General features: G+C 37.2%; 1 protein-coding gene across 2 annotated transcripts in view; it reads right to left on the bottom strand.

Moving 5' to 3' along the window:
- The window catches only part of CDYL (chromodomain Y like), a 104,573-nt gene that overhangs the window by 48,606 nt on the left and 40,972 nt on the right, over positions 1-14,995 (bottom strand). For both annotated transcript variants that reach the window (XM_021534802.3, XM_077785904.1), the window contains exon 2: positions 8,241-8,907. In XM_021534802.3, the coding sequence (XP_021390477.1) occupies positions 8,241-8,907 (667 nt within the window). The remainder of the gene's footprint in view (positions 1-8,240; positions 8,908-14,995) is intronic.

Below are 14,995 nucleotides of genomic sequence, written 5' to 3' on the forward strand. Positions count from 1 at the left end.
TCTGCAAGTTTTGTACTGTTGCTGCTCACTGCAACACTTTCTTTAAAAAGATATCACTAAATATAAATAAGCACAGATCCCACTGCCAGCCTTGTGACACAACTACAATGAGCCTACTCTCTTTTCCTTCTTTCCAGTCAGTTTCAAAGCAGTCTTTTGAAGCACAACTTTTTACTTTCTTTTGTTGCCTCTTTCAAGGAATATTTTCAAAGAAAACAGAAGACAGTCTGTATTTCTTTATCCATGGTTCAGTAAGATGTTTAAAGAACTCTTAAAACAATTGTACGATGCTTTCCTCCTCTTCTTCCATATTAAATTTTAAGGCTTCCCAGTTTTCAAATGCATTTAAATTTAGAATATTATAGCTCAAAGTGCCAATGTTTATGATTTTACTTTGTTTCTTAAAGGTGTCTAAAACATAATAAACTTTAAGGCATTTTAAATTACATTTACTTACTAAAGACAAAAGCTTTTTTATGCATTCCAAGATTGCAAAATTAAGGAAACCATTCCTAAAGAAGAAAACAGTTACTAGAGAAGAATTAACTGTTTGATAATTTGTGGCCTAATTCATTTTAGTGTGTGTTCTTAAATAAGGTTAAAATATAGATGGTATGTAGAAAAGGTAATGTAGATATTTTTGTTTGGAAAAAACTGCATACAGTATTGTGAACATACAGCTTCCATATTTATTTTATTTTAAAAAACAGTAACTTCATTATATTATTATCAGTAACTCACAGCAGCAGCTCTGGACCATGGTTATGCCCCCTTGAGTACTGAAATTTGGCTGAGTAGGAAGTGGAGTTATTCCACAGCAATATAATATATACATGTATATGTAAAAAAAAAAGGCATTTTTATGAACACCTATAACATTCAAGACTGTATCCAGCTGTTATCCCAACACATAGCCTTAAAAAACCTTGATTTTAAATCTTAGTATTGCATTTTCTTAAATTTAACTATATTCTCTCTTTCACAAGCATTAGTGTAAACAAATTATTTCAGAGTTCTCTTAATTGCATGATATTTTATCCCACCTGTAACAGTCTCCCTGTGAGGATGTTTTGTTGACTTTATTTTACACAGACAATGTGATCTAGGCAAATCTTCCACAAACCACATTACAGTTGTTTTAGTTAAGTTTTTAAAATGGAGTTTTGCATCAAACTATTAAGATTAATCTTCTTTTCAAGAGAACACTGATTCATAATGACAGTTGTCTCATTCCATCCACTTCATAGATTTAACAGAGATGGGAGATGAAACTTTTTCAAAAATTGAAACAGAGAGAGACAAAAAAGTGGCTGGTTACTCTACTAGGCACAACTGCAAAAGGCACCACATGAGTGTTTCTGATTGCACTTCACATTTCAAAAGCTGCTCTGAAGTTCTACAATTTTGACAATGTTGGATCAAAAAAAAAAAGTATCTAGTGCAACATTTTTGTTCTATAATTTGGTCTGATCTTCAACACACTTTCTCTGTGCAGATGTAGGCAAAGTAGGTTGAAAGGGTGTCTTGTAAATGGAGGCTCTGCTTCATTGTGCTTCATCTTTCCTAAGTTTTGGCACAACAGGTGTGACAAACCTATCCTCAGAATTTACTTTTGCCTCATGTTGGCACATCTGCTGTAGGACAATGTAATGGCAGATCATTACTGACCCCACCTGAGCAGTCAGTCAAGAGAGATGGAGACTCCAGATCCTCAGCTCATGTAAATGGATGTAACATCAGAGGAACTGCACACCTATGAGCTTTATGTTTACCAGGGGACTACAGGTGTAATACAAATTCCAGTGAGAACAACACAGGAGTTTTTCTAGCAACTTAGGCTGAGGTTTTATGTCCAAACTGAGAATTTATTGGGAAATTTCTTACCTTTTTCTTTTTTTAAAAAAAAAAAAAAGTTCAATTCAGAGTTTCCTTTAACAGTTTTTCAGAGATGGAATTAAGAAAGTAAAAAATTATGTGTCCATCTCCCTCCCCAGAGACACATCCTCTACCTCACTTCCAGAAGGGCTGATAAAAATAAGCCTGCCCTTAAAGGAGCAGTTTGTTAGGCCATATATGTATAATTAATCATATATAAAAATGTATCTCACATACCTGGGATTGGGGAAAGGGATCAGTCTTTTCAAAGTAACTACATTTTACACCAGCTCAACTGCATTAAAAGTCTACACCAATGCAGCACCCAACTGAGATATCTCCATTTTGAGTACTGAAGAATGGCAGAAGGCAGAAAAGGAAAGAAACCAGTCACTTATGCCTTATGTTTTTTAGGAATAAAGTCTTAAAATGAAAGCAAACTGTGCACTTAGAGTCTGATTACTATTATTATGATAATCTGTTGACATAAACCAATACAGTTCTAAAGATAAGAGATTTTCACAGCAAGTTCTCAACCCTGGAGCTCCGTGTAAAGTAATGATAATGTGAACTATAAACTGCAGAATATGCAGAGGGAAGACAAAAAACCAGAACAGTAACAGATCAATTTTCTACACGACACAGACCATGCACTCTACCATATTGCTTAAAACTTTTGCATTTATACTAAGCCGGAAAATATAGATAAACAAGAAATTGGCAACAATTCAGATTATTTTTAGTTAAAACAGCTGAAGAACATGAATTTGTAAGACAGAAGGAAAAATTAATGTTAGGTTAAAATATTGCAATATGGTGCATAAGGGACATAATAATGTGAATTCTTAACAAATAAAATCAAAAGTGAAAATTTTCTGGAGAAAAAAAAAACTAAAGGTGTCTTTAAGCTTGATTAAATGAAAACTGTATTACTCTTTAGTGATTTTCTAAACAGATACGCAACCAAAGATAGAAAATTACACACCTGTGCATTTGAAGAAGTTCAACCAGTAATTTTAGAAGAGGGCCTTGCAAATGGCTGCAACCCATTTCATAGGTTTTTGTTTGCACTAATAAAATATTTGGTTGCTTTCCAGATCACTCTGCAAAGATCAAGCCACCATCCAAGTGCAATGTTCAAAACACACTGAAAAAATAACTTCTTTCTCCTAAGGCTTTTTTTTTTTTAATCACATTTTACTACTTAACCAACATCTCCCAACTAAGAAAAGGAGGTCTCAAATCTGCTTCTGTCCTTTCAGGATGCTAGAAAGAAATTAAAAAAAAAAAATCCCCTGTAACACATCATCCCCAACTTTCCTCTTGTTGTACTCCAAATTCACAGCAATGAACTTCTTCAACTCTTCTCTTAATTCTGCTTTCCCAGAGGGTTTTATGCATGGCTTCTGGTTCATCTGGACAACTCTCTGGTTCACAGCTCTGTCAGCTACTGTGCTCTTCCCATGGGACTCTTGAGCTTTACCAGTTATGCTGGTGACAGCAAACCATTGCTCCATGCAGAGTCCAACACCCAGGCACACACAGGCAGAGGTGAAAAAGTAACCAGGAAAATTTGGGAGGGAAGTGTGTGGGCGTCCCTCACCCTAATGAACAGGGAGCGACTGAACTCCTTTCAGCTGGGCTTGGTACTACATTGAGAACAGATGTTTCTCCTCAGTTCCAGTGGCCTCCATAATCCCTTCCACACTTGCTTGATTCCTTTTGAGACTAAAGCTATCAGACACTTAAGCAAACAGACATTATTTTCGTTTGGTGTTTGAGTGGATTTTTATTTGTCCAAATCTGTGGGTTTTAATCCCATAAACTGCTCTGGGGAAAGGAGAGAACAGGTAACAAACAAAACTTAACTTCAGTCTTTACTTCATGTTTATTTTTTTCTGATGCCTGCTTTTCTTTTGCTGACAATACCATTGTTCTGAGATAAAAACAGCACCATTATCCAACTAAAAAATCAGCAGACACCCTTGTTCCTTGTAGGGTGCTACACTGCAAGCATCTTTGTATTGTCAGCCTGCTGATCTTGCAAGTTGTTCATCTGAACTAAGATGTGCAAGGAGGGAGATGCTAATGCTACCGTGCACACTGGTGGTGCTTGTCTGACTAACAAGTGATGTAATTCACTGCATTTCTTGGATTTCTTCTCTTCCCGTATGTTGGCACCAGCCTGCCTTATTCTAATTTTGACAACATATGCAGCTAGATGTGCTTTTCTTCCTTATTTTAGACTTCGAGCTTTGCATGCCTTTCTGCCCAAAATTTCCCTTCTTGTGGCATGTATTCTCAACTACATCCACATGTTGGACATTGCTAGCTGAATAAAAACTGCAGCAACTATAGAATTATCCAGAATAAAAAAATATTAGAATTTGCCAAGAAATGGTATTACACTGACTTATGGTACTTTCTAAAATTTCAAGACAACTCTCTAGCCTTGTATGAATGACAGATCAGATTCCCTTTACAGGTTCGCTTCTTGTGCACTGTATTAAATAGAACTTCCCTGGTTATTACGACCATACTACACTGGAAAACATTTGCAATAAGATTTCAAAGTTACTTCTTAGAACCACTTTGAAGAAGGAAACTTTCAGAAACTTTTAAGGTATCAGAACCTGTTGTTAGACACAAAGCCACTTTTTGTGTTGCCTAGTTTTGAGTAATATGTCTTACTTGTAGATGCCACTAACATCTTTTCCACAACATTTCATTTCTTTGCTGTTGTCTTTCTATTTTGTTCCATCATTTCAGGATTGCTTTTATTAACTTTAGTAACCGCTGATGATCACCACATATTTCAAAACACCAGAACCACAGCAATGTTCAATTCAGTGACCTGTCCTCTCTTCTTCCATATAACACCCCAATTCTTAGCCTTGTATAAATATTACTCCATTGACTCAGTTTTCAAGGCCAAGCCTTTAAAATACGAACATTCAACACAATGCTATTCTTCTTGATAGCAGCTTGATTTCAGTGTGCTGAGACTATCAGCTCCCAGAGTAAACATTACTGCTATTTTACTCCCCAGAACCCCTCTATATTTAAACAGATATTTGCTGATTGCCTTTTCTGAGACAGTAAGATTTTGGAACGTGAAGTGCACCACTAAAGCTTGTCTCAGGAATAGGAGGATTAGGTGCTACAATAACACTAATATTTCCTAGTAATAGCTGTCGTGGTATTTTCATACGCATACACATTTCTGGGATTTTTGGTTTGCACTTCTCTTATAAATTAAACAACAACAAAAAAAAAAAGGTAAAACCAAGGCTGGGGGAAACAACAGACTAAACAGTGAGGAGTTTCACCATCTTGAGTGAGGACTTTAGAGATCAACCTGAGTCACACTACTAAACAGTCATAGCAGCATACTCAAAATCAAGAACACTGTTTTCATATTAGAATTTGAATTATTTTTCCAGTATTACTTTTAAAAAGTGTAATTAAGTTTTAATTTTAAAAGTTGTCTAAAATTTTTTTGAAGTGTAATCTGTATTTTTCTAGAATCTTTCAAAATTATGCTTTATGACTAGTAATTTCTGTTTTGACCAATTCTGTTTGCGAAAAAAAAGTCTTGATAAAAAATTCCTAAGCCAGCTCAAGTAAGAAGTCATTTTTCAAAACATGCTTTTGTCTTCCTGACAGCATCCTCCAAGTGGTAGTAGGAATTCTTAAAATTAACAGAAGGTGTATGCGGAGGAGGTGGGAAGTTTGGAAAGAATGTTCCAAATGCCAGATCTATCATCTCTATTATTAATATGTCAGATCTAGTGCACATGAAGATGCATTTCTGTGCAATGAATACCCCTCATGATATATGATTCCCGAGGTTGTGCTGAAAATGTGATGAGGTGTCCATTTAAGACTGAAGGAATGTCCTGAGTAAGGAGCAAAACAGGATCCTGAACTGCAGCAGCCCCATGCAGGAGAGGGAAGCACCTATTTACTACACTTCTAATGAGTTGCAATGTGAAGTTAAAAATAAAAACAGCAAGGAGAAGAATGCATCTTCAAGGAGTGAAAAGACAGCAAATGTGTCAGCTCAGGAAGCTCCAAGGCCAGGAGAGCTCCAGAAGACAGGGCTGTCTCTCTTTGCCTCTCCCTAAATAAATCCACTCAGGCCACACATAATGGCTGAGTTGGAGTCTGGGCTTCCATGAGGAAGATACATCAAAGAAATCCTGAAAAGTTAGGAAGAGAGACTGATGTCAGATTAAGTGCAAAGTATTTTTCTTTTGCAACTTTTTTTCCAAGTCTTATTATCACAGAAATACTGCATGATTGGAAGGTTACCCCCAAAAGTGTTGCAGGTAAACAAAATAAAACCCTGATAAATATGGATATTTAGCATCCATTTCACAGCAGATATGCACAGCTCAGCTTGGGGATTGGCAATGGTGTATCAGGGCAGACAGGGAAAGCCTCAGATAATGCACTGATATGCCTCCAGCAGCAGACAGAAGGTGGAACATATGTTGTATGTTTCATCAACCACATATTGTGACTATCTCCTTGGCTCTCCTTTTTTGATCTACACCTTTAGGATCTCATGAACACATAAGTGTGAGAAAATTAGCGTATTGTCATCATCCCTAGAGCAGTCAACAGCTTTCCTTGTTAGCTGCCCAGACAAACGCCTGGAAGAGCTGAAAGAAGTGGTGGCAGTTGAGGAAATTTTTACACAGCAGGGAAATAGGAATATATCTCACTTAACGCCTTCTGTGTCACTCCCTTTCCTCTGCAGGCCTTTCTGCTTCCATCTGATGCCCTATACCTGGGCCCTTGCCATCACACCACTATTACCAAAGTGAGATGTCAGTGGGAATGATTTAATCTGATCTACCCAAAAAGGTACCCCAGGTATTTTTCCTGGATGACATGAAGCAAAAAACCAGGACACCAAAGGCAGAACTTATCAATCACTTCACTAGGAACCCCACCATACTCCAAAACACCTATTAACTATCGTAAAACCATCCCATATGAAAACACATTCCTCTACCTCACCTACTCAGAGAACCTCATCCTGGCATCTCTTGCATCTTCCCCTTCAGTTTTGTTTACATCCTCTGAGATTTGCATTCCTTCTTTAGCCCATGCAAAGCAAGAGATATTCCTGGCATCCGTGTGTGCATTGCCATGGTTACCTAGTTCATCTGCAGCAAAATGGGTTGGTCCATGACCTGACACCACGGCTCCAGGAACACATTCCTCCCTTGTCCATTGCTTCTCAACCTCTCTGGCTGGAGCTGTTCTTTTGCAAAATCTCAATGCAAGCAACAGTGGGGTACCCAACACAAATTCTCCCAGTCTTTAGCACGTATTTTTCCCTATATAGTGTCTCTAAGTTTGTTTTTTGGCAGGCTCAGTCCTTGAAAAATTCCAGACAATTTTTCCAGCAAGCCGTCATCAATAGCACACCTGCACATTTGACCTGCTGCATTTTATTTGAGGGAGCAGTCTTTACTTGAAAATTTAGACTTGGAAATTTAGCCTCAAAAGCATGCTTATGAGAGCACTTGTGACCACACAGCCAAGTCTGTCAGGGAAGAACAAAGGTTTGAGGCACAACAGTAAGGACCAAGAAATCTTATACAAGGGTCTCAGCTGGATGTGGGACAAACAGCTCCCTCCTAGAAGAGCAGTTTGAGTTACTTTGGTGTCACAAATTTTACAGTACCAATTGAATTAACTGTGACCTACTGAGATATTAGCAAGCCAGACATCACTCCTAAATAAGTACTCAATATCAAATGAGGTATAAACAACAAAATATTGATAAAATATAATGAAAACAAATTTCAATCCAGGCAGAAGGCATATGTATTCCCACAACTGGATCAAATTTTCACAGAAACAAAGCTTCTTAACTTCATTTTTTAAGCAACATCACTCTCAAAGGTTTTTTATCCAGGCAATATTTTTAATAAAATAGACACATAAACTGTTCTGAAGAATCCTTGCTCACACCATTCATCTCTTCCCATAATTAATGTTTCTAATATTCATATCAAATTTGACCTATTTAAATAAACTTAAAGCAATGATGTAACATCTGGAAATGGTACACTAAATATGTGTACCACACAATTTCAAGGCAAACACAGGTGTATCTTATGATGATTCTGAAAACACAAATACCAATAAAGTTCTGTAAGGAAACCAAAAGCTGGTAAAGTTCTAAATGGCTTTGTAGTTACATAGTTATGTAAAATAAAGTGAAATTCTCCAGATTTGATTTAGCATGGCTGAAATAGAGTGGGTAATTTGTCTGCATTTCAACTGCAAAAAAAAAAAACAGTCAAATGAAAGATCACCACCAAAATGATGACTTGTACACCTACCTTTTCCATTTATTGTTAATGCTGATGGAATTGTGGCTGTTACTGGCACTGGCAATTGTGGCACTAATGGATGTATCCTTGGTCGGCTCCCCATCCTAGCACGCTCCGCACCAGGTCCTAACAAAGCTCCCACAGGCTTTTCTGCTGCTACTTCTGGTGCTACAGAGTCATCTTGATCTTGCTCTATATGGTCCATTTTATCTGGGCTTTCATTCTGGAAGCCATCAACTGTTGTCCGGCTCTTAATTGGACTTTTGGGCACAAGGATTTTAATACCTGATTTTGCAAGGTCCATATTTTTACGTCCAGAAAGCGATGGTGAATTGTTCTTCCGGAACTTCTGTGTGGCAGAAAAAAGTTGACTATTTTTTGACTCATGTTCTTTAGCCATAACTAAAGATTTAGAAGATGCCTTTGAAAAAGAACTATTTGTAGACCTAGAAATTTGTTTTCTGGCATTATTTGGAGAGGTCCTGTTTGTCCTGGTTAATGTGCTTTCTTTCTGCTTTTCATTGTGGCGTCTGTTAAATTCATGTATATATTCCTCACAATTGACAAGGTGCTGTTCTGGCTCCCAAGTATCATCTTCACTGTTGTAGCCTTTCCATCGCACCAAATACTCTGTTTTTCCTTTCTTGTTTTTCCTCTTGTCAACAATTCTCTCTACCTGTTAAAAAGCAAAAATAAGCATTAGTTATGGGGAGATACACAACTCAAGAGAGTGACCTGCATATAAATAATTTGATAAGTGTAGACAGATTATAAAATATTCTTGTAGTTTTGTAATATGTACTGTAGTTCTATAGCATTACAGTCTTTCACTGCTGACTGGAAATCCCTCGCTTTAAACTTCAGATTACTTTTATCTCAAAAACATGTTCTAGAATGCCAAAACTGTTCTTCACTAAGTATTTTGCACAAGAATCTGAATATGACATTAAAACTGATTGCACAAGAGAAGCTCTTGCACCAACTTCAATGTGGACATGATTTCCCTCTCTCAATATTAAAGTCAAGTTTAAATATGCTGTATAAATACAGGGTGTTTACCTTATGAAACTTATCAATTTGATATTATTTCAATAATTTGCTTGCTTAGCATAAGGCATATGTGAGAATCTCTTACTTACAGTGAGCTAACCTTTAGCTACCAGGGACAATATGGAACATCTTAGGAACTGAGGTGAATTTGGATGATTTTTTTAAGAGACTTATTGTGGAAACAGAATTTGTTTTTGCCAGAGCCTTTGATACAGATACTTGAACAAATTACTATGCCTCACTTATCTGCAAACAGAGATGATATTTATGTCACAAATATTAAGCATGCACATTCTGCAACTGCATGTGGAACCCATGGGCTGGAGGAATTCAGGCACTGGGGTAAAGCAGGCAAGCAGACAGCAGCAGACAGCAGCAGCTGCAGGGACAGAGGCTCATGCCTCAGACTAAAACTTATGCCAATCATGCTAATCCTGTGGAAAGGGAATTCTTTGACTGAAAAAGAAATAAGTGCAAAGCTAGTCTTAGGGATTCCCCTTTTTATTTCATTTTTTCTACCCAGCATGATTATTCTGGTAAATCTTCCATCCCACTTCATTTTAATTACAGGACTGATACAGCTTTCTTACTCCTCTCTCTCTTCTTTTTTGTAATTAAAAAAAAAGCAGGTGTTTGGGACTGTTATTTATTAATTTAACTCCCAGCCCTTCATGAAAAAAACCACACTCAGAAGCCAGGATCACACCTACCTAGAAGAACCTCTGAAGAAAGAGTGACATTTACGGGAGTGGCATTAACCCAATGGAATGTCTACAGAACAGTTTAGAATGATGGGAGGAAAATACAAGGATGTGTGGTGCACATATAAACAGTGTACATATATGGTATATGATTCATTACCAAATCACATGACTGCTGACAACAGATTTTCTTAAGAGTGCATTTCAATTTTACACATGGCATGCTATCATAATGTACTCCCTGGTTTTCAACAGTCAGGTTAAATGATTACTATTATTATAACCTCAGCAGCAATATAAGAGCATACCCTACAACTGCATGTGATACCCTGCAGGTGTTGTACTGCGTCATCAGGATGTTGCTCAGCTCTGTCTGCATAGGTCTTAAAAAACTCAACCAAATCAACACCACAAAAATAAGAATCTAATACAAACAAGCTCCACCTTTGCCTTGTTAATAAGTTCAGTGCATTCTATAGAGAAACATGCAATATAAATAGTCCAAATTTTATTCAAAATCTTAGAATACATTAAAACTATTTTTATTCTGATTATTTAACTTTTTAGTAGTTACTGGGATTAAGAAACCATGCACCTAGAAAAATGACACTTGTTTTTCCACAAAACTATTTAAAGACATCTTAAAAGAAAATGCAACTCCAAGAGAGTTGAAGAAGGTCACAGTGGAGGAATATGCCTTCAATTTTTTCTTAGTAGAGACTGAGTAAAAAGACCTTCAAATATTAAGTCAGAAATGTTAAATTAAAAACTAAGAACAAAATCATGAATCAAACTTCCTATCTTGTCAAAAAAGCAGTTATTGCTAGTCTTGCTTATCCTCTCTGCCTCTCTTGACCTTCTAAAATAGACTTTAAGAGCACAATTCTCAGAGGAAGATCTCTACTACTACCAAGGTATTTTTATTCTCTAATACAAAATCTTTGTAATGAACAGCATCAATTACTGAGCACAAAGTTCTACCACTGTCTTTCTGTACTGAAAGGCCACCCATTAAGGACATGCCCTTTTCAAGTAGGAAGCCATTCCTGCCATCCAAAAAACCAGATACCTTGCAGAGATAATAGATGAACTCGAAAACAGGAGACACAAAAATCCATTCTTAACCTGATGATTTATGGAGCAAGCAGAAATGCATAAAGAAAACAGTTATATTTAGCTGTACTGTCCAAGCCTGCAACAAAACCTACTTTGACATTGCTCCTTTTTGATTAAAAGGATTTTTTTGTAACCCTTCATTTTTTTCCTTGAATACATCTTTTATTTTATTTAAAGCACAAAAATGACAACAATTAACCTGTGATACACAATTTATCATGCAGCTTCAGAGCTTTAGTGAGGGACTTCTTTTTTTGCATTGACTGAGTTTGGTTAGTCTGACTCCCCTAGAAGCACCTGAAAAACTGCTCAGGAATATTCTGCTTCAATACTTTTGCTGATGATAACAGCTACATAAGTGTTTCTCACCCAGAGCTGGGAGCAAGACACATCCTTTGCCATAATCACACTAGAAATGTTGACTAGTACTTTGTGACAACTACCATTTTTACAGTGTCCCATGCCCTGTCCTATACCATGGGGTAGTACTTATTTTTAAGAGATTAAAAGGTTCTGTACAGCAGGATTTGCCATTAATGGTTAGTTTTTAAGTATTGTAGAAAAATCACAACAAAAGACAAAATAACATTAAAAAAAGATAAAACGGGTGTGAGGGAAAGTTATCAGGCAAACTACCTGGCTGGCAAAAAATAAACATCTCGTAGTTTATTTTAACATGCTAAGTTATCACTTTCTCCACCTGGGGAGTACTGATCAATGACACTCAAAAACTCAGGCAGCAGAAGAACTGAGAGAAAAACAATGAGCTGTTCAGAGGTATAATCCAACACTGAAATGCAGAAATTATAATCCCACCCACCACAACTATACTTGAGATTTCTCATCTGTAAAATGGTAAACTTCCCTTCCTTCCATGAATGTGGTAAAATTGGTTCATGCTTGATCTTCCTCCCTGATGATTTTAATTGCTTTTATTACCAAATTATACAGAATTTACACTCAAAAAAAGTCCCAATAAACAAACAAACAAAAGTAATACACGGTTGCAGGCTGAAGTGCTGTCCAGCTATAGCTGCACCAGGTGAAAATGACAGTACTGCAACTCCTCCTGTGCTCAGAGACAACAGCTCGTCCCCATCTGTCAGCACAACTTCTTCTGTAATTATTCCCTAATGTAGTTCTGTCAAAGTGACCTGGTTTAGATATTAAGAATACCTGAGTTAATGTAGGCATCCTGAAATAACTGGTTTGGAGAGCAGCCACATATGCGGTATTTTCTGACGCATCTAAGAGGACCGCAACTTTCAGCAGAGGACAACAAACACCTATAGGCTAGACTGGTCCAGTAGCCTCTTTGTCAGGAAAAGGAGATGCATTCTTAATCCTTGACCAAAGCTCCTTAGCGCAGGTCAATAAAAGTAAGCATGAAATTCAAAAGAATATTCTCAATCTAAAGCATTATAATTTGGGCACATTTGTAAACTTGATATAAAGCATGCTCTCAGCCATTGTACATGTATACATATATTAAAAAGATCACACTTTGAACATTTGAGGAAATTAAACTAAAGGTACATCCGTTGTTGGGTGGGAAGGCAACAAAATAAACAAAATATGAGCAGGTAAATATTCAATGAGTATTGCCTTGTTTATAATAAATCCATTGTACATTCCCATCATCTTCCTTTCTGTCTTCACTCATGTCATGTTAAGTTAGTTTAAAGTTTACAGAAAAGAATCTATAGGACTTGTTCTATATCTACCTGTTGTCTGTAAAATATAGGAGAAGGCCTTGTTCTGTTAGCTGAAAGCCATGTTTACTATTTTTGTTCAGAGCAGTAGTGCAGTTTGGAAGCAAATCTCTCCTCTGCACTATTCCTCCTTACTGTGGAATGGTACTGTGGAACTGGTCACAGACCAGTTTTGCTATACAGATTGTGGATTCTTTATGGAGAAATAGAAATGTACTAACGCATCTGTCACGCTTCAACCCCTAAAGGGGCACACAGATCCAAGCAAATAACACCTCTGAACAGTTTCAATATATGTAGTGGCATGGATATTTGATTGACCACTGAATCTAGTCCAAAATAAAAGCGCTGCACAGTAGAATATGTAGAGGTGGGGGCCCACAGCACCTACTGCTTCACTCTACTGATTTTCTCCACTTGAGCCAAATTACTACTGGAGATATTCCCCAAGTCAGAGACAGAAAGCTGGAATAAATGGAAGTCTTACATGACATCTGTATGCACTACAAGTGAACAGACACCCTTTCTTAAATTGGAAACTAATTCATACACAAATGGGACCTAAATGATCCCCCATAAGCAATCAGCAATGCTTACAAGTGGTTGTATCTTCCATTTATTAAAATCTTGCAGAAGTCAATGATAAACAGTATTCAAATACTTCTTATTGTAAGTAAAAGAAATGCATTCTACATTTAAAAAAAATCACCTAATAAATAGCATTACACCACACAAAAACAATTAAGTGCCATGTTTTGCTTGAAGTAGTTTTGGGAAAACAGTTATTCAAAAGCATATTTGATGAGGATGTCAAAACACACCTGAAGGTTGGTGAAATGTGAACTAAAATCCTGTATGTACATATTTTATTAGAAAATACATAATTTCCTCCCATAGGATAACTTAAGGTCGTCAGAGTATTGCTCACTGCAGTTAGCACCAGCAGTGAAATCTGAAAAACAGCTTAACACATACACATAGATTATCAACATCTGTATCGAAAAGAATGTAAAAAACCAATATTGTATGGCTTAAATTCAAATAGCATCATTAAGAAATTACACTAGGATACCATATAAATCCAAGAGTTCACCTTCACTGCAGCTCCATGCTGCTCCATTGACTCGAGCCTGGGAAAGTACACATAAGCCCGCCACCACATGCTGCGGGAGCTGACTGATTTGATTAGCAGAACAGACTGATTGGATTAACAGCCGATGAATTGCTGTAAACTGAGCTGCTGCATCCTTATGGTATGACTGGCCAGAGTGTCTGTACAGTACAGGATTGGTCATGGTGAGGGCTGTATTACATATATATTGCTCTGGAAGCCAGAGCTGTACAAAATAAATGTGGATCAGATGTGGGCAGATTATTACCTTTCTGTCCAATTAGCTTCAGCAGACAATGCAGCTTTTATGTTGCTTTTGTGACAGCTCTGCAATGATACCAGATCTGGCCCAAGGCCTGACAATACAGAGTCCACCAACTCAAGTGTCTTCAGGCAGTGGGTACCAGCAGGATGAGTTCATACAGGACTATCACTTCATAACCCACAGCCACTCCCAACCTCCTTTGGAGGCAGCAGTGTGTGCAGTGAGGTTGAAACACATTCATGTCTATGAGCAGGAGTCCCCTAAGGGACTAATGCACTTCCTGTGGTCCTTCATGTTAGCAGTGCAATAAAAAGAACTGCATAGCTCAACCCTCCTCTCAAAAATGTAACAGCTGTGCTGAAACAAATATTAATATTTCTCTTTTTCCCAAGCTCTATTTCAATCAAAGGCTATCCATTCCTTTAGGATTCCTGGACACAAGTCATGCAAGAGCTAACTTTGAGGCTATCTGTAACATTCAATTAATATAGTGGACTGCAGGTTATAATTCACATTTTAATTCACCCTCTATATATATTTATAACCAAGTTGCTTATAAAATTAAAATTGTCCCAGTGAAGCTCATTATTTATCATCAGCTTTAAGTTTTACATCCTTTTGTGGTCTTAGCAAAGACAATAGACAAAATAGTTTAATTACTGCATTCTCATCAATGCCAGTGATTCCAGGAAATCACAGCTGTGGTGCATGCCATGCCTAGCTGAACAGCCACCTCCTGAAAAAGCATTTCAGGAAGTTCTATACCTCGCACCAACATTAAACAAACTAATCTCTGTATGTGCAACTCC

This window comes from Lonchura striata, chromosome 1, assembly GCF_046129695.1.
Source record: "Lonchura striata isolate bLonStr1 chromosome 1, bLonStr1.mat, whole genome shotgun sequence".
NCBI lineage: Eukaryota > Metazoa > Chordata > Aves > Passeriformes > Estrildidae > Lonchura > Lonchura striata.